This window comes from Sesamum indicum, linkage group LG2 (genome assembly GCF_026168435.1).
Source record: "Sesamum indicum cultivar Baizhima isolate 11 linkage group LG2, ASM2616843v1, whole genome shotgun sequence".
Taxonomy (NCBI): domain Eukaryota; kingdom Viridiplantae; phylum Streptophyta; class Magnoliopsida; order Lamiales; family Pedaliaceae; genus Sesamum; species Sesamum indicum.
Window position 1 is genome coordinate 17,065,342 of NC_142658.1, and position 18,029 is coordinate 17,083,370.

General features: G+C 36.6%; 2 protein-coding genes across 4 annotated transcripts; one reads left to right on the forward strand and one right to left on the reverse strand.

Moving 5' to 3' along the window:
• Positions 1-38: 38 nt before the first annotated feature.
• On the reverse strand, positions 39-2,003 carry LOC105155984 (light-harvesting complex-like protein 3 isotype 2, chloroplastic). The gene is made up of 3 exons (XM_011071984.3): positions 1,481-2,003; positions 594-731; positions 39-510 (listed from the first exon to the last, which is right to left on the reverse strand). Exons 1-3 carry the CDS (start codon positions 1,863-1,865, stop codon positions 263-265), a joined length of 771 nt encoding a protein of 256 aa, XP_011070286.1. The 5' UTR covers positions 1,866-2,003; the 3' UTR covers positions 39-262.
• Positions 2,004-8,183: 6,180 nt separating this feature from the next.
• On the forward strand, positions 8,184-16,085 carry LOC105155985 (casein kinase II subunit beta-1). 3 transcript variants are annotated; one of them, XM_011071985.3, is made up of 6 exons: positions 8,184-8,343; positions 8,412-8,572; positions 13,483-13,704; positions 14,699-14,808; positions 14,885-15,050; positions 15,718-16,085. In XM_011071985.3, exons 2-6 carry the CDS (start codon positions 8,449-8,451, stop codon positions 15,846-15,848), a joined length of 753 nt encoding a protein of 250 aa, XP_011070287.1. In that variant the 5' UTR covers positions 8,184-8,343; positions 8,412-8,448; the 3' UTR covers positions 15,849-16,085. The 3 variants fall into 3 exon arrangements, with proteins under 3 accessions (XP_011070287.1, XP_011070288.1, XP_020547773.1); XM_011071986.3 differs by having other exon boundaries at positions 14,714-14,808; XM_020692114.2 differs by having other exon boundaries at positions 13,486-13,704.
• The last annotated feature ends 1,944 nt before the right edge of the window (positions 16,086-18,029 follow it).

Here is an 18,029-nt window from a genome sequence, read left to right on the forward strand (position 1 = left end):
CAAGAACAAGAAACTCATGCCAAATAGTGTAACAAGGATTACCACAGGGCTAAACATAGTCATATAAATGATAGAAACGGATTACAAAAGCAGCCCTCACAAGGATACAGATTCTGAGATTCAGGAATAAAGCAGTAACTACACGTTGCAGCCTTCTTAAAATGGGGGAATAATATTGCATATATAGGCATCATCAGAGAATTAGTGAAGGATTACAACAAAATCAGAGGAGGGGAGGAGGACTAGATGCCGCATTTGCTTACTACTTTCCTGGACTGCTTGGTGTCTCATCCTGCCAGGTTGCTTGCCACTGCTTGTCATAAAACGTCGTCTCTTCCAGTAATTTCTTAATTGTTTCTATGTCTTCATTCTTTCTTATGAGAAGGACACCGGCTACAGCTACAAATAACAGTGTTTTGCAGAAGAAGTTGCTCATTTGATCCACAAGACCTACCCCAGTCAAGCTGTCCACAAAATAAGCCATGAAGAAGCCTATCATCGCAGCACGGCCTGCAAAAAGTATTAATGTGACACCATCAGCGGATCAACCCGGCCAAGATTTGCAGAAAAATGGAGAAGAGAAATGTGCAAACCGTTGAGCAGTTCAGCTTCAGGAAGATGAAACCTCTTCATCCATGCCCACCAAGGAATAATTGAGGTGTCAAAAACAACAGGGTTTTCGTTACTCGATGATTGTGGATTGTCTTCCATCCACTTTCTCCTCTTCACTTCTGCAAACAATCAACCCAAAACAGTTATAAACCAGGCGAAAAACCAGAAGCAGAAACGAGTGCTTTCAGGAACAAACGGAAAGCAACATCAGAACTAAATAAAGGGAAAACAGCAAACCTTATAAAGATACTACAATTACCAAGCACCATAAGTTTTCAATATGTAAGAGTGATCCAGCCACATCTATATTCAGCAAGTTCATCTACAACACATAATTAGGTGAAACACAGATCCAATCCACCACTATATACAGCAAGAGATCATATACCTCTAAATGTACCTGTTAGATGATTCATGTGCAAGTTAAGATTGAAATATTCTGATAAGTGCAAGTTTGCCAAAGATTATAAAATTCAAATGCATTCTGGCATTAACCCATAGATTCTCACAAATGTTCAGATGGATGATCCTAATTAGAAAGAGAACACTCATGTCCAAACACTAGTTAAACAACTTGTTGAGGCAATGCTCCCATTGGGCCTGAACTCCTGGGCCAAAAAGAATTAAACTATCTCAAATTTTACATGTAAATTCAAGATTTCATCCGCATTTTGAGTTCCTAAATTGCTCCCACATGTGAGCCGAAATATCTACACTACGTCAACACTCAAAAAATTCCCATTCGTCCCTAATCCTACAACAGTTTCACTCAAACAAATAGCTAGTTCAATTTAAGCAAAATGGGTAACAATTGTATGAATATTCAAATTCAATTTATGTATGTATGTGTATACGGCGAGTGAGTCACCAGCATCAATGACGGCGTCCCAGTCAGTCTTCCCATCTTTAGCAAACTGCTTCAAGTCCCATGTCCCTCCAACCCATCGCGGGTCCTCAAAGCTGCTCTCACCTCCGACCAACTTCACCGGCTCCGCCACTGGATCCTTCGCCGTCAGTGGCGGCGGAGGCGACCCATTTGAACCCACAGTCTCCTCAGAACTCACAGGGGTCTCATCCGGGATAGTAGCCGCCACACCAGAGCCATTATCAGAGCTCACCAGCAAATCAAACCGGAGCTTTCTCGTGGGTCTGAGAGGTAGATAAAGCTTAAAACTGACATGGGTTTTGCCATGCGACTGTGAAGGAGAAGGGGTAAGAGATGGAATTTTTGGGGAGAAAATGGCCATCGACATTATCGGAAATTGGGGTGCAGCGAGGTGGGGAAAAGTAAAGAGGCTGCAGAGAGTTCTCAGAGCATAGTTGAAATGTGTTAGGCGATTTTCAGCCGTAGAAATTGGTTACGGCTTTATTTGTGGCTTACTTCAGACTCGCTCATCTATTGGTATCATTATCATTTCCTTCTTTTTGCTCTGCTGGACTTGTCCCATAGTGAACGTTGAGTTTTGTACTAACATCTTTAAATCTGAATTTAACGTAATTATAAATATTTTTTTATTTAAAAAAATTATTAATATATTTTAAAATAAATTATCCTCTATGTAAACTATGGATAGGGGTATTTTGCTTCAAGTTTAAAACACAAGCAGGTAATTTGCTAATTATTTTTTTTACATGGAATATTTACTTATTTCACATAACACAGAGGATAAATTATATTTAACCCTTTATATATATATACATATATATGTATAAATAGAGTACTTATATATATGAAATGCCACTACAAGTTTGTGCCATTCTGAAACCTCTTCTTGTTCCTTTCATTCCATGAATGATATATACAAGATGCTAGTGTTGCCCATGCAGCCTCATTCACCAAGTGTTTTCCCCTCCGCTTCTTACTAACTCGTTCAATGCCAACAGTTCATTGCAAACCTAGCTACTTCAAGCCAATTTTCCAACAAAGAACTTCCAAGCATCTTTTAGAGTAGGAGCATTGAAAGAATAAGTGCATGTGTGTTTTGACATGAGATGATTAGAGAACACACCTCTGGTCTTGTTGTGTCCACCACGGCTTGCCAAAGGTTGATAGCCATTCAAGAATAGCTAACCGAAGGATGAAGTTTTGTGGGGCATCTTAAACCTTCTTGTAAATAGGCCATGCCAAGCAACTTTACTACCCTAAGGCTAGAACAACAACATTGCATCCTTAGTGTTGAATGTACCTGTTGTATTGCGTCATTTAATAGTGCCACTACCACGTGAACAGTGGGGAGGTGTGCCATAATATCAACCACTTCAGGTTTGTTGGCGCAGACCAGCTCCATCTCCCTCTATAAATCACACAGGCCTATTTAGCCCTTATACGAGGTCCAATAACTTGTGGTCCTTCAAATACTTATAAAAAAAGGACCATCTATATGCTAAAGGCCCAACCAAAGTCTGAATTGTTGCCCTAACCCCACTTTGTACTGCTCTCTTTCTAGCAATTGGACGCATAGCCTTACAATCTTCTTTCAACTCCACGTGCCAGTGTTGCCAGAAATGGTCCAAATTGTGTGTTTTTTCAGTCGGTACTGGAGTATCCAAGTCACCTAGATGGATAAATCATTTTTCTGCAGAATCTCTCATGAATGCCTCAACATAAACACCATATTAATTATATGTATATTGTTGATCTCAAAGCCTCATTTCTATTTGGGTATGCAGACTTGTTCCCAAGCTACCTTGGCATACCCTCTTTCTGCATTGTTCTACTATAAAAATCTTCTAAATTTACTTGCAATGGCTTTTATAACTCCTTTTAGGCAAAATAAATATTGATCCACAATAACCATGTAAAAAGCTCAGAACTGATTTCAACAGTTGAGTCCTATCAGTAAAAGAGAGGTTCATATGACTCCAACTTACTACTTTACTATCAATCTTCAATAGAGGAGGAGGACAACCCCTCATTGTAAGTCTTGATGAAACCAGGGGCAACCCTAGATATTTAATTGGAAGTTGACCTTATTGAAAACTAAGACACTCCAGTATACCTAATTGTATTCAGCAGCCTTAGTGAAAAGCACCTGGTTTTTTGCTGAATTGGCATGTAGATGTAAAACAGTTGCAAACTGATCCAGTACCTCTTTAAAGCCTCTGACAGATTGAACATTTTAGCCTTGCAAAACAACAATAAGTCATTAGAAAAACATAAGTCAAGAAGTGTCAACTTCTTACATCTCCAGTGAAACTCAATGTTCTGCTTTCGTTGTACTCGAGCCTTCGGCATCAAATGTAGGGTTTCCATGACTAACACAAAAGGATAAGGGGATAGAGGTTGTGTAAACCTATCCTCAGAAAATAAAAATCTACCGGTAGAATACACTCATCAATCCAACCAACAAACACCTGAGGAAACTAAAACATCCTAAGTGCTGCAAGTAAGAAATTCCACTCTAGTGAATCATAAACCTTCCTTATATACCTTGACTTCATATTTTTCTAGAAGTATCCTTTGATTGTAACCAAAGAGCAGTTCTTGAGGTAATAGAATGTTATATGTTATTCCTACCTGGCATAAAAACACTCTGTCTAGGGTTTACCATTTCCTCAATCAATGGTTGCATTCTCTTAACCAATATTTTGGTAATGGCTTTGTACAACACATTACAATAAACTATGGGTCTAAAATCTCTCACCACATTAAGCAATTGTACCTTAGGAACCAAGGTGAGCAGAGTGGCATTAGCCTGTTTTAAAAGGTTACCAAATTGAAAAAAATTCTTGGATAGCTGTCGCAACTTTGTCGATCACTGACCATGCCCCTTTGAAAAAACCCGAGAAAATTCATTAGACCTTGGGGATCTATCCTCTTGAATGCTGAAAATAGCCTCCTTACTTTCAGTAGCTAGGATAGGTTGTGTAAACCTATCTGTTTCCTCGAGTATTCAAATGTTTGGCCCAAGGTCTCAAATATTCCAACTTAATGGAAAGTTTTCTTTTGGTACCACTGAGCAACCATTGAAAATAACCAACAAACACATCCACCATTTCACTCTGTTCAATAAGCACAGCCTCATGCACAGTGTATTTGAAACACCTTCTATATTGCCTTTCGTGCTTTTATTTTCCAAAAGAAAACCTTGTATCATTGATCTCCTACTTTAAGTCATTGCAATATTGCTCTCTGCTGCAGCATGTTGTTTCCTAAATCCACAACTCTAGCAAATGCCACCATGCAGAATTTCTCTGGACTCATCAATATCTATACATGCCTGACATGTATACAAGTTTTTGGGACTGAGCAAAAAATTCTGCAACTAATTGTACATTGAGTGTATGGTCACCCTTGACCTTCCTTTGCGCAAGAAACATTGGTTTTATCATCTTCAATTTCCTGGTGATGGAGTACATACATGTCCCAAAAATATTGTACTTGCAAAAGCTAGTAACGAAGTGTAGGAAACCAACCTATTTAGCTAAGAAGTTATCAAACTTAAACATAGCAAGCTCCCTCTGTACCTCACTCCCTGAGAGCAGTAGAGGAGGATGGTTAAAGGTACGTTGATGATTGCTAATATAATAGCAACCAAGTATCCATCCAATCCAAATCCTATTTAATCTTTTCCATAGCCTCTTATCAACATCACTACAATTTGTACAAGTAAATTACATCCCAGTTATGGGAAAATTTACAAATCCAACTTCAAAAACAAGTTTGGAATTACTCCATGGCTACTTTATTTAAATCATGAGTTCAACAAATCTCACTTTCATCCACAACCGTGTCGAAGTCCCCCAATAATAGCCATGGATGATCCCTAACACCTCAGATAGTTGAATAAGATTAGTCCAAAGTTCCCTTCTCGTTCCTACTTCATTGTTCCCATAGACAACTATCATCAAATAGTTGGTACGTAATCTATGATTCTCCCCCTTGTAGTGAATGAATTGACTGTGAACCCCTAAAATTTCCACTCCCACCTCCACATTGTTCGAAGAAACCTAGATACGAGTATTTGGACCCTGACAATTAGAAATAAACCAATTCCACGAGGGCAATGCACTAACCTGGACACGGGGGACATTTCCCTGCGCCACTCTCATTTCTACAAGGTTCATAAATTGCACTTTTCTAGCACCAGTCCGTCAACCGCAAGCTAACGATTGTTGCGATTGAGGCCCCTCACATTCCAAACTCTAGTTGCAATCATGGACAAGACCCTAGCAAGTTGCATTATGTATGGCCCGAAATTGAGAAATCCTCCTCCACCGCACCAATAACTTCATCAACATCATCAATGTAAGTTGCACTCTACTCCAGAGAGTCAAATTTGTTGAAAAATTCTATTTCTTTACCATTTCCTCCAGAATAATAGTGAGCAGGTTGTCGCAAGTTCAAAGAAGAAGAGCCCACAGTTTTGAACTGTTGGTCTTTGTTATTTTTAGCTTTCAGCTCTATGTCAGCGGTGTCATTAGTGGCCACTACCTCAATACCCACCTCATCATCCAAGTCAATGGAAGTTGACCTTTTCTTTTGAACATAAACTGCAGGCAATTTAAATGCAAATTGCTTCTTAAGTGGACAATTGTCTAGAATATGGCCCAAAAACTTGCAGCCAACATAGCATTGTGGCAGCCATTCATAGTCTATGTCAACCTTTATCAACATATCTCGCCCACTACTCAATGATGAATTAATAATGATAATGTGTTTTTGAAGAATAAATGTGTAATCAAGCATCACTCAAACATGGGCACAGTCTAACCTGGTACATATCCTAGTGATTGCATTAGTGTATATAGTCTGCCAACTCCACTATGCACCATACTAAAGCCATCCTCCATCCAGTACTCAACTGGGAGATGCTTAATTCAAACACAAGACATTGAGTATCTTGATGTTTCCTCAATGTCATCCCAGGTTCCCGCCGTTGTAGTAGATTAACCTTGAAATAGTTAAGGTCCCCTTTCTATGACCTCCTCCATAGCAGCCTTAGTTTTGAATGGAAAGAAATAAAATCCATTCGCAGTATCTACAATTTCCTTTACAGCAGACCATGTTGATCGAGCATAGGTATTCAGATGATGAAAATAAGATCTTTTACTTAAGAAATAGCCCACTATCGTAAAAAACCACCTCCTTGATCCCTCATCCACCATTACCACAGTTGCCCTTACTATCGCTTCACCATTTTGCATCTCAGGCAGCTCAAAGTAGAGAGTCTTCCTCAAGGATTTATGAAAAGCTTCGGAAATCATATTGTTAGAGCATACTCTAGTCGTTCTGGCTTAAAGTTTTATATAACCACTAAACAGTTCTAGTCCTGAAGTTTCCTTTGTCCTAGAACACTCAGGCACATCCTCTTGGCTACCTTCATGAAACTTATCGATAGGGTTTTGCACTATAGGGTTTGCCACGTGCACTGATTGTTGAGAAGAGGGCAACAACTAGTATAACTTCCTCTTCGTCCTTCCTATTCGACGTGAGCAACATCGGGCAGTGCCTTCGAGCTCTAGCAGGAACTCAGAGATACATTAGCTAACATGTTTCAAGAATCCAGAATCCATAGCAACATTGGGTTTTGCTAAGCCTTTACACACAGTGTAAACCAATGCTAGGGCAGGCACTAACCCCAACATACTCTACTATCTATCCCCCTTACCCATTCCAAATTTTGCCTCCATCTGTATCTTTAGACTATTAAGCATCGTAATAGTATCAACATCGGCATTGTTAAGGACATACGAAACCAACGACACAAACTCTGTAAAGTTGAATGTCGCGAGCACCTTCTCACGCAAGCCTAATCCCTCCCCCATCTGTACCATCTGCTTCCTCCTCCGCCTGTCTGATGATCGTGACACCTGTATCATCATTAGCGTTAGGATCATTCATTGAGTTTGCATGGATTCTAGTATATGCAGTGTGTATAAGAGAAGAGAGAGAGTTTTGAAGAGCCATCTTCAACTTATAATTATTTTATTTATTATGTATGATTACTAAAAAATCAAAATGAACTTCTTACATATTAACGTTACAGAAAATTAAGATAGATTTTTACGCAACTCTTATATAATGACTAACACAAATATTAATTTAAAATTCTAATTGTAAAAAGACAAGGTAAACAAAATTAGTATCTAATTAGTTAATTTAAATAAAACTTAATCCACATCCAACACACTAAAAAAGAAAAAAGGAAAATAATTAGTCTTTAAAAAGAATTAATGATTTTAATATTGTCACTTATTATATTTTTAGTTACAATAATTTTTATTTACCACAATAATAAAATTTATAGTTATAATGGTAATTATTATTTATAAAAATATTATTAGCAAGGATTAGTGATGCATATACAATGGCAACATAATTGTTGTCACTATATACAGTGACAATATTATATTGTATTGCAGTTGAATTGTCTCCAACTTTATGTAAAAGATCAAAACTTGTCGCTAAATATTTATTTTTAGTGATAATTTTAAAATTATTATTTGATATTTTATTATTAAAATTAAATTTTATTTTAGGTGATAGTGAATATAAGATTATTTTTAATTAAAAAAGATATCTTTTCATGCCATGCACAGTTAATAATAACTGTAGTTATAATTATTTAAGCGCAGTACATTACTATATACACATATACAGACACAAAAGTGAAGCACAAAAACGAGAGAGAGAACCGAGAAAGAATGGGATAACCTTCTCTCCTCTTCATCCCCACCAAAAGCCCTAATTGCAGCTATTGCCACTCTTTCTCAGATCAGTTTTTCAGGGTAAAATTCGAATTTCTCACAACTGATATACGTATATGTACGCATTGAATTGTTGTTATTATTTGCAGAGAAAGAGGAGGAAGAACGAGGTGGAGCAAAGGGGAGATGGGACACGTGTCGAATCTGAAGAGAATTCAGGAAACTCTAGACAAGGATGCCCATCCCTTCAAATCCAAGGACGCTTTCCCTTCCGTCCCTAACCCTCATAATATCAGCAAGTGTTCTGATGGTGCGTTAACTCCCTTTCAGCTTTTAAACATATACAATGTGAGCTCGCGCTATCTGGTTCCAGAATTAATTCACTTGGCTTTGAATTGGTAATTCTATGAGGTGTACTGGTTATGATAAATGTTGGATAAGTGAAAGTGTTTAGCAATTGGGTTGTAAGTGTTTGAGTAACTGGTATGTTATGACTCTTTTTAGCTGCGGAAGAGAAAATCAAGAATTACTAGAGGGTTTAGGTTGAAGAATCAATTTTGGAGGTAAATTATAAGTGTTTACACTTTACATTTAGGAGAGAGAACTAGAGGAAGAAACAACATTTGTAGCAAAAACGTGAATACCAATTTCATGACTTGAGAAGTCTTTTATTTGATTCAGTCGCTGGAATTGAAGGTGTTGACATGGATTGAATTAGTTGTATCTAATTGTAACAACCCAACCAATTGGCCAGATATGTATCACTAAAGTTGCTACCGGACTAATGAAGTTGTGAACTACTAATAGAAGTGTGTCTATCCTTGCAGTCAACAAATAAATGTGTTCTTTCCTAGTATGTTTTCTAACTTATACCCTCTTGAAGTATTCCTTGTGCTCAAGGGCCGAAGTTAGGGTATATCTGCTGAGCTCATAACAATTCTACCAAGTGTTGTTGACCTCCGGATTGTTGAAATTTGACAAGAAGTTGTAATAGGGTGGTAGGTCTTTTGGACCAAACTATGATCTAGAATGGCCCTGATTCCAGCACAATGTGGCCACGTGTAGTTATCTTTACTAGAAGTTCTGGAGTATGGAGCTGCGCCTATCCTTTTATTTAGCTGGGAAATGTGAAATATGGGGGTACGTGAGCGTGGGAAGGAAGACCAAGTGTGTAGCCACCTTTTCATCTTCTGCATAACTGGAAAGGAACAAAAAACTTAGGCGAAAGCTTGTTGTAATAATGTCCTTTGATTGACAGTTGCAAGATTTTGTGGGCCTACAATCGGCTTTTAGATTAAGTCAACTTCTGAAGCTTCATTTGGGTGCTGTACTGAATGGGGAAAGCACAATGTAAAAGAAAAGAGGAGAGACTAATTCACTTTTCTTTTTCATTAGTCATACAAATAAGAGAAAAATGATGAAGTTTTAGATATTTTCTAAATTAACAGAAATGATAGTCATGTATGAATTTAATTTCTGCCTTGGTTTTTTTGCCAGCTGATTCTCCATCTTTTTCTTGTTTCCGATAAAACTCTGATAGGAGCTTTTCCTAAATATCTCCTTTTGTTTCCTATTTGCTATTTAGGATCCTTTGAGAACCTAATGGGTATACCATAAATTTCTTGATTCTATATTGTGCTTTGTTGGATTTGATGTGTGGTTTTGGACTGGAGTATGAAACATAAAATTGCTGCTTTGTTGATAAGAAATGAGTGGATAAGCTGGACATATGAGAGAAAAAGATCTAGACTCGGGTGCTTTCAGAACTAGGTGGCTAGAAAGTGGAGTGTACGAAGTAGAAGTTCTATGCTAAGGGTCACTAATAATTGATGAAACTGTGATGCATAAGTATAGATAAGAAGACAAAAACAATACACCAGTCAGTGCTTGAACTCTTGTTATTAATTAGCATGGAGCTTTAGGCAGGAGTTTAATGCGTCATTATCTAACTGATTCGTGATAAAATATTGGACAAGGATCTTAGTCATTCACATCATATATTTTAGTGAAGGCTTTTTTATACAGAAACTAATTGTCTTATGAAAGGGAGGCTACTTGTCAGCACTTGTGAAAGGGAGGTTATGATGTACGGATGTGGATATAGCTACAGCAATATGATATATGAAACAAATACTGGGTATGCTGGTATGGGTAGGATACAAGTATGTCCGTGTGAGTGTGTGTGCCTGAAGAGTGTGTATGGGTTGGTAAGTTTGTATGATCTAAAGGTATGTGTATTACATGCAAATATAACAAATTGATAATTTTCCTTTAGTTGTACAAGAACTTGAATTCGGATTGGGTATTAACTTTACTTGGTTTATATATTAACTCATTTTTTCAAAAGTAACAAAATTCCGAATATATTAATGCAATGAACCTCCCTCCCCCCACCAACATACATGTATATGTTGCCGGGATGAGTTGATCTATTTGAAATGGGAGAGAGCTTAAGCAAATCTTTAGAATGGGCTTCCTTGTAGAAGTGGGCTTATTCTCCCAAAATGGGTTTAGCTGGTCTCACCTTTCTTTGTGCAAAAGCTTAAGGGTCTATGATTTATGGACTCCCCATTGATTTATGCTATGTAATTTTGTCTTTCCTATCCAATATGGGATATTTGGCCTTGCCCATTTTTGGCTGATTAACAAATGCCCCTCAAAATCAGCTGTCCAGTTGTGGCTGTCTGACCTTCAATTTTCAGCCTAGACTTGTGTTCTTCTTGAGTTTCAGAAGTCTCAAGTCTGCGTCGAGGTCACAGGTCTCCAAATTGTTTCTGCTTGGATCTTCCCTCTGATCTTTTTCCTCTCTGTTGGACTTCAGGCCTTAGGACTCAGGATTTCCACTTGGGTCGAGCTTGCAATTTGTAAATTTTCTTAGTGCACACAGAGGCTTCTTTTGGATGGACAAATGCACACCGTATATTATGAAATATTTTGGTTTGATGGTTGTGAACAAACTACGAAGTGCTTTCTTTACATGCTAAATATATTGCAATAAGAGCGCATTATCTCAGATGCAGGTCATATATTTAGATAGCTAAACAAACACTGGACAGGAAACACTTTTGGTCTCTTAATGATAAGTAACTCAGGTTATCTGTTACAGTCTTTCCTTAGACCTTGGTACACTCTTGTTCAAGAGGAAGTTTGATGAGGCAAATCGGTTTGTATTGGTCTAGATAAGATGGCACACACGGAATAGTCTTTGTGTTCATAGTTCCTCTTATTGCTGGTTCGAATTGTCACTTTGGATTCATTGATACATACTGTACATATACTTAATTCCAAATGAGTTCCAGAGTCATTCACGTTTAAATAGACAAAAGGGAAATGAGTGTATGACAGGAACCTGCCATCAGATAGATATTTTCAGAAATCAGCACAACAGAATAAGAGAAAATTTCACCCATCCCCATTTTTTGCTTTTTATTTGCTTGTATTTTACATTATTTAATGTCTATGTGTTTTAATAACTCTGCATCAGTTTGTTGTCTTTGTTTTTTTCACTTCTCTTTTGTTTCTTATTCATATATCTATCTTTCTTGATGGACTATGAACCATTAATTTTTAATTCCTCAGCTGTATATGTGACTTTTCTCTTTGAAAGAGAGTCGCAGGAGGCTGATGCCACTTGATTACTGCCTTGTTGTCCGAAGGGAATTAGATTAAATTAAAGGAATGAGATTATTTTTTGCTATCTTTGGTGTTTCTTCCCTTTTGTTCTCATTGCAGTTGTGGGCTCATTCTCCATCATCTTTGACAATGGTCCATGCTTCCCTCTAATCAGTCTCACGAGGAGGAAAACAATCTTCTAAAGGAAGATGTTGTCCTCTCCTCTCTTGGTTTATGCCTTCTATTTCCTGATTTTTCCTTTTTGTATTTATAAGAGGAAAAATAATGCATATTTCATTGATTAAAACTCTTATGTCAGCAGAGTAATAAGTTAAAATATATGATTCTTTTACATGTTTTCTTCTATTATTGTTTCCTCTGTTATAAAAATTTTGTTCAATGTTTCTGGTGCAGTGCGTTTTCAGTTATGAAAATGTACTGTTTGCAATTTTAGACCAACTCTAATGCTTGTTTTCTTGGTCAATTTTATCTTTTATTAGCTTGATGTCTTTAGGCAGAAGAGAAAAGACAAGATACGAGCAAATTGAAACACATGTGTAGAGGCTTTGGATTGGTTTGTTTATGATGTTGAAAATCATGAATTGATTCTCCAAATAATTATAAAATCACAATAATATCTAAGTGATTCTTGTGATATCTATACGAATTGATTTTGGAGAGATTTCCACTGTTATCAACTTATGTAATTTTATATAGGTGAACGTTATATCCTCACACTAAATAAGGATAACATAGCTTAGCCTTTTGTGCATTTGTCTCATCGATGTAAATCTTCGTTTTCTTTTTCTCTGTTCACATAGACATAGGGGAAGAAAGGGCACTATTCCGAATATCTCAATCTATTTTTGTCTATTTGTAAACCAGCGATGACTCACCAGGGATAGCTTGTCCTCAGAATTAGTAATATGAGGATTTTTATGAGTCCATCTTCCTTTGAAGTACAAAGTCTCGTTTGTAGCTGGAGAGGCTGTGTATAGCAGTCATGCAAAGGAGTATGTTTGATCATTTGCTGACTCTATGAAATGGAAGGCATTTCCCTTGTTTCATGGCTTAATACACTTGAAATTTGTTGGAGCATGTGGTTGTTTATTTGTTGTCCAAAACCATGGATTGACATTGAGCCAAGAGAAAGATGGGAAAACAGATTTTTGTAAAATCGTTCTATAGGTGGAATTTATTTAATTGTTGTATATTGTTAGCGGTAATGAGGTTCATGTGTTGGCTGTTGATCTTGAGTGCTAAGCTCCTGATACAGTAATGTTTCTATTTTTATTTTTATTTTTGGGGATCAGTAAGTCAGGCATGTGGCCTTAACATGAAAACGCTTATATTGGCTAGTTCAGTAATCATAGCCCCATATGCACGTCATTCACACTACTTTCTTGCACTTGGGGGAAGGATTAACTTTTGTCTCCCTAAAGTATTACTAGTGTATGTGAACATGTATCTTCTATTTCATTTCTGCATGGATAAGTGAAAATAGGGATATGTTGGACGTCTTGTGCTTTGTTTATGCTCATCGTGTTTCCTGGACCTAGATTATTAGTTTCTTAATGTTATTTCTGAATTATTTATATATGTGGATAGCAGAGGAATCGGAAACAGACACCGAGGAGTCAGATGTTAGTGGGTCCGATGACGACGACACATGTTGGATTTCATGGTTTTGCAATCTGCGTGGGAACGAGTTTTTTTGCGAGGTTGATGATGACTACATCCAGGATGATTTCAATTTGTGTGGATTGAGCGGTCAAATACCATATTATGACTATGCGCTGGATTTAATCCTGGATGTTGAATCTTCACTTGGTATGTTCATCTCCTTAATGAATTATTACTGTTGTTTTTGAAAATTTCATCTACTATATGTGTGCACAAAATAATGTTATCAAGATAATCTATTCCGATCTGACAGCTAAAAGTATTTTGTATTTTAGTTTGTCATTCTTTTAATACATGTCTTTCTGTCCACTGTCATCCTTTCTTCCTATCCTTTTCACCATCGTCATCCTCTTGATTGGGTGATGTTGGTGGTATGTTTGTTCATTGGAGATGGTTTTGGGATGGTGGAGTGCAGCAATGATGGATCTGATTGTCCTGGAAATAGTATTTTGTGTTTCATCTCCTCATCACAGCTGGGAGTGAAAGGAGGACTAGAAGAAATGGGGCATGGGAGGGGAAGAAGATAAAAAAGGAATTGCAGTAGAAGGAAAGAGGAAGGGACAAGAAGAAAAGGCAGTGTAGCAGTGGGAGGAAGATAAAGGGGCAATGGTGGCAATGGGGAGAGAAGAAACAAAGAAAAAGAAGAACATGGTGGAGGAGGAGAGGGGACCAGTTTCTTTCCCTGCTCTTGATTCATAAAGTCACAATGGTTGAATTTGTGACCCCTATCTATGGGGAAATCTTTATTCCTTTTCTCCGTCAAGAACTAGATTAGGCTTAATTTTAAGAAGGATTTCGTAAAACAAAAGCACAACCAAACATGATTATTCATTTCACACAAAGGCTAGTCAGTGCCCTATAACACATGCCTGAAAGTGGAAAAACATGCTGGTGCTGGCCAAACCTTGCAAGTTGTAAAATTTTATTTTATTTATTATTTAGAGCCATGGTATAATTTTGACCAAGCTAAACTTTATTGATACAGCGGAGAGCTCTGTTAACATATAAGTTAAGGTCCATCCTGTAGAGAGAGGCATCTTTTATTAGTTGAAATTCATGTCCTGATACATCTTTTGTGATTGTGTCATCAAATGTATCTTTGTACTTTATTAGGGTTGATTGTAATAGCTGAAGTTTGTAGGTGATTCATTTACAGAGGAACAGAATGAATTAGTAGAATCCGCTGCTGAGATGCTGTATGGTCTGATACATGTCCGCTACATATTAACAACTAAAGGACTGGCTGCAATGGTAAGATAAAAAACCATAGTCATACTGTTGTTGATTTCATCGTGCTGTTCAAATTGTCACACCTGGCCTCTTACAGCTGGAGAAGTACAAGAATGCGGAGTTTGGAAGATGTCCAAGGGTTTACTGCTGTGGACAACCTTGCCTCCCTGTTGGTGAATCGGACATTCCGCGTCAAGGCACAGTGAAAATATACTGTCCCAAGTGTGAAGATATCTACACTCCTCGATCCAGGTTCCAGGACAGTATCCTTTACATAAGTATAAAATAATAGAGTATATTGTTTGGATGCTGTTTGATTTCCGTGAATTTACTATTAGCTCTCTCCATTTGTACTTTCTTTGTCCTCTGAGAGAAATTGTGCCTGCGAGAGCCAATATCAGTGTGGATGGAAACTATTGTCTTTTATTAACTGATAAAATTTACAACCATTTTCTATCAATTTGGTTGGCTGTGTTTCAATCTATGTTGATTACATTTTATTTTCTTCTTTCCCTTCAAAACAGAAAAGAAAAGAAGAGCTTCTTCTCTCCTTGTGTCTTGGTCTGTGAAGCAGACCCAAGAATCTGGAAGTAGAAATAAGCGGGCAGGCAGTTCTTGAAGTGTGGAAACCTTGCCTCTATCATGTATCAGTTTTGCTTGTTGCTAATAAACACGCTAAAAACGGACATAGGGCTTATTGAATCTAGCACCAGCATCGATTGTTTGTCATTTTGTTTGAGTCCGAGTGTAACTCAGCTAGTAATAGCCTTGTTCATAGTTTTCTAACTTAATATTTGAATCAAAGACTCCTTGCCATCCCTGCAACTTCAAAATTTCTATTTAATATGCTGAACTCAATTTGCTTCATACTCTGACTTCTATGCTTTCGTGAATTTTCTATTCTTCGGTTGTTTCTTTGACTGGATAAAGGCATCGATGGTGCCTATTTCGGCACTACATTTCCCCACCTGTTTCTGATGACGTATGCACACCTAAAGCCACAGAAGACTTCTCAGAGCTATGTTCCCCGAGTATTTGGTTTCAAAGTCCATAAGCCATGATGCTGCCGCTGCTACTGCAATGGTACGTACTTGAATTGAACTTCTTTTATTAAGCATATAAGCTATTTTGACTCTCTTCTAGAGTTAAACTTTCAGTTGAATATGTTTTTTAAAGCCCAGATAAAATTGCTTGGTAGGTTTGTAATTCGAATATGCTTAACATCAAGCAATTACATATATGTCATTTGGATGGTGCCTTTATATTCTCTCTTGATAATGCATACAGTTCTTCTCTTATATCCTATTTCCTTCTTGTATCTATTATTTTTACTTTGGTTTAAGTGCGTATTCTTGCATTTTCCTGAGACATTTTCTCCAGCCCAAGCCAACAATTTGATGTATAAATAGAAGTCAACAATGTCGACACTTAACCGGTAGTGTATTAATTTCTGCAAATTTTTATCTTTCATTAAATTTACAGAAAGTTTCTTTTATATTTGGTTAACGTAATTTGGCTCAATGTTAGATGGCCCAAACTTGGGTAGGGAAAAGAAATCATCTTAAATGTAATTATTTGTAATACATAGAAAAAATTTCACTAGCTGAAAATGACGCAGACATGTATATTATTTTTATTTGGAAATGGTTTTATCATTGTTCTGGTTTAAATCTTGATCTTTTCATATTCATATATATATATATATATATATATATATTCCATCCAAACTATGACTTTTTTTTTATACTTTGGCATCTAAATCTTTTGTGTCAACTTACTATTTCAACTTTACGAAATTTTGCACTTCGCCATTTATAACTGTTTTTCAATCAAGTATTTTGTAAAAAAAACATCACATACCGTGTACATGTAATATTTAAGGGTAATGTGATGTGATTTTTGCAAATATATATAAAATGTGATGTTTTTCGACAGAAAAATCAATAAAAAAAATGGTCTTATATGGCAAAGTGCAAATTTCGCAAAGTTGAGATGGTAAGTTGATATTAAAAAAGTTTTGATGGCAAAGTGTAACAACGGATATAGTTCGGATGACAAAATGTAATATACCATGTATATATATACATATAAATAATTTTTACAATCAATGACTTAATATGATCAATCTCCTTCCTGACCCTATTTTAGTTCTTTAAAGAGGAGGTATCGGGATTATACCACACAATCAAATATCTAAATAAAAATATATAGTTTTCTCTCAAAGATAAATTGTAATGTGGAAAGTTTGTGATAAGCAGTCGATATAAGTTGGATTAAAGTTGTTGCATTCAAAATTACATGTCCATGTGTCGATGAGGGCAATCTTGACATCATCAATAAGGGTTAGCTCGATATAAGTTGGATTAAAGTTGTTGCATTCAAAATTACATGTCCATGTGTCGATGAGGGCAATCTTGACGTCATCAATAAGGGTTTAGCTATCTTGTTACTATTAATTTACGACTTTGGTAGACCGCTTTGAGTGTATATATGAGAAACTAGATGGTCCACAGTTATCCAATTGATTAACAATAATTTTTTAAGGATTTAGAAGTAAATTATTCTGCATCATATGACTTGATATTTTTAATGGGATAATCAAAAAAATGAGCTCAAAAATTAGTAATGTGAGTTAGAAGTATTGCAAGTGCAACATTCTGTGAACATAAAATCTTACATATGACTAACGTGTTAATGCATCAATCAATACCATAAAGTTAAATGGTCGACATGATGGTGTCATTGGCCTGCATGTCTCCTTGAATTCGTTTAAGAAATATCGGAGATTCTAGATTCAATTTTGTCATGGGCAGTTTTGTATTTAGATTTCTAAGAAAACAAATCGAACTTGTAAAATAACTTTCAACAAAAAATTTCAAGTTCTTTAGTGAGTGTCCATTGAATCTTTTCAATGATCATTACATCATTATTTTACTGGGTGGCCAAGTCTATCATGTCACACACACAAAAAGAAATATTTTGATCAACTAACTCGGGTTAGTAATATTGTATGTTTCAATGGAGTTTATCACCGTGCCATATAATCAGGTGTGTTGTTTGCATTCTTTCTAAAACTTGCTTCTTGCCAGTCTTGTATGTTGTAAGGCACAAATATTCAATAACATCCTTATTCATGATTTCAATATGAAAATTATTTTGTCGAAAATCCTTGAAAACCATTAACCATGATGTCAAAAAAATGACCAATTATCAATTAAGTGAAGAAACAAGCTTGAGGCTTC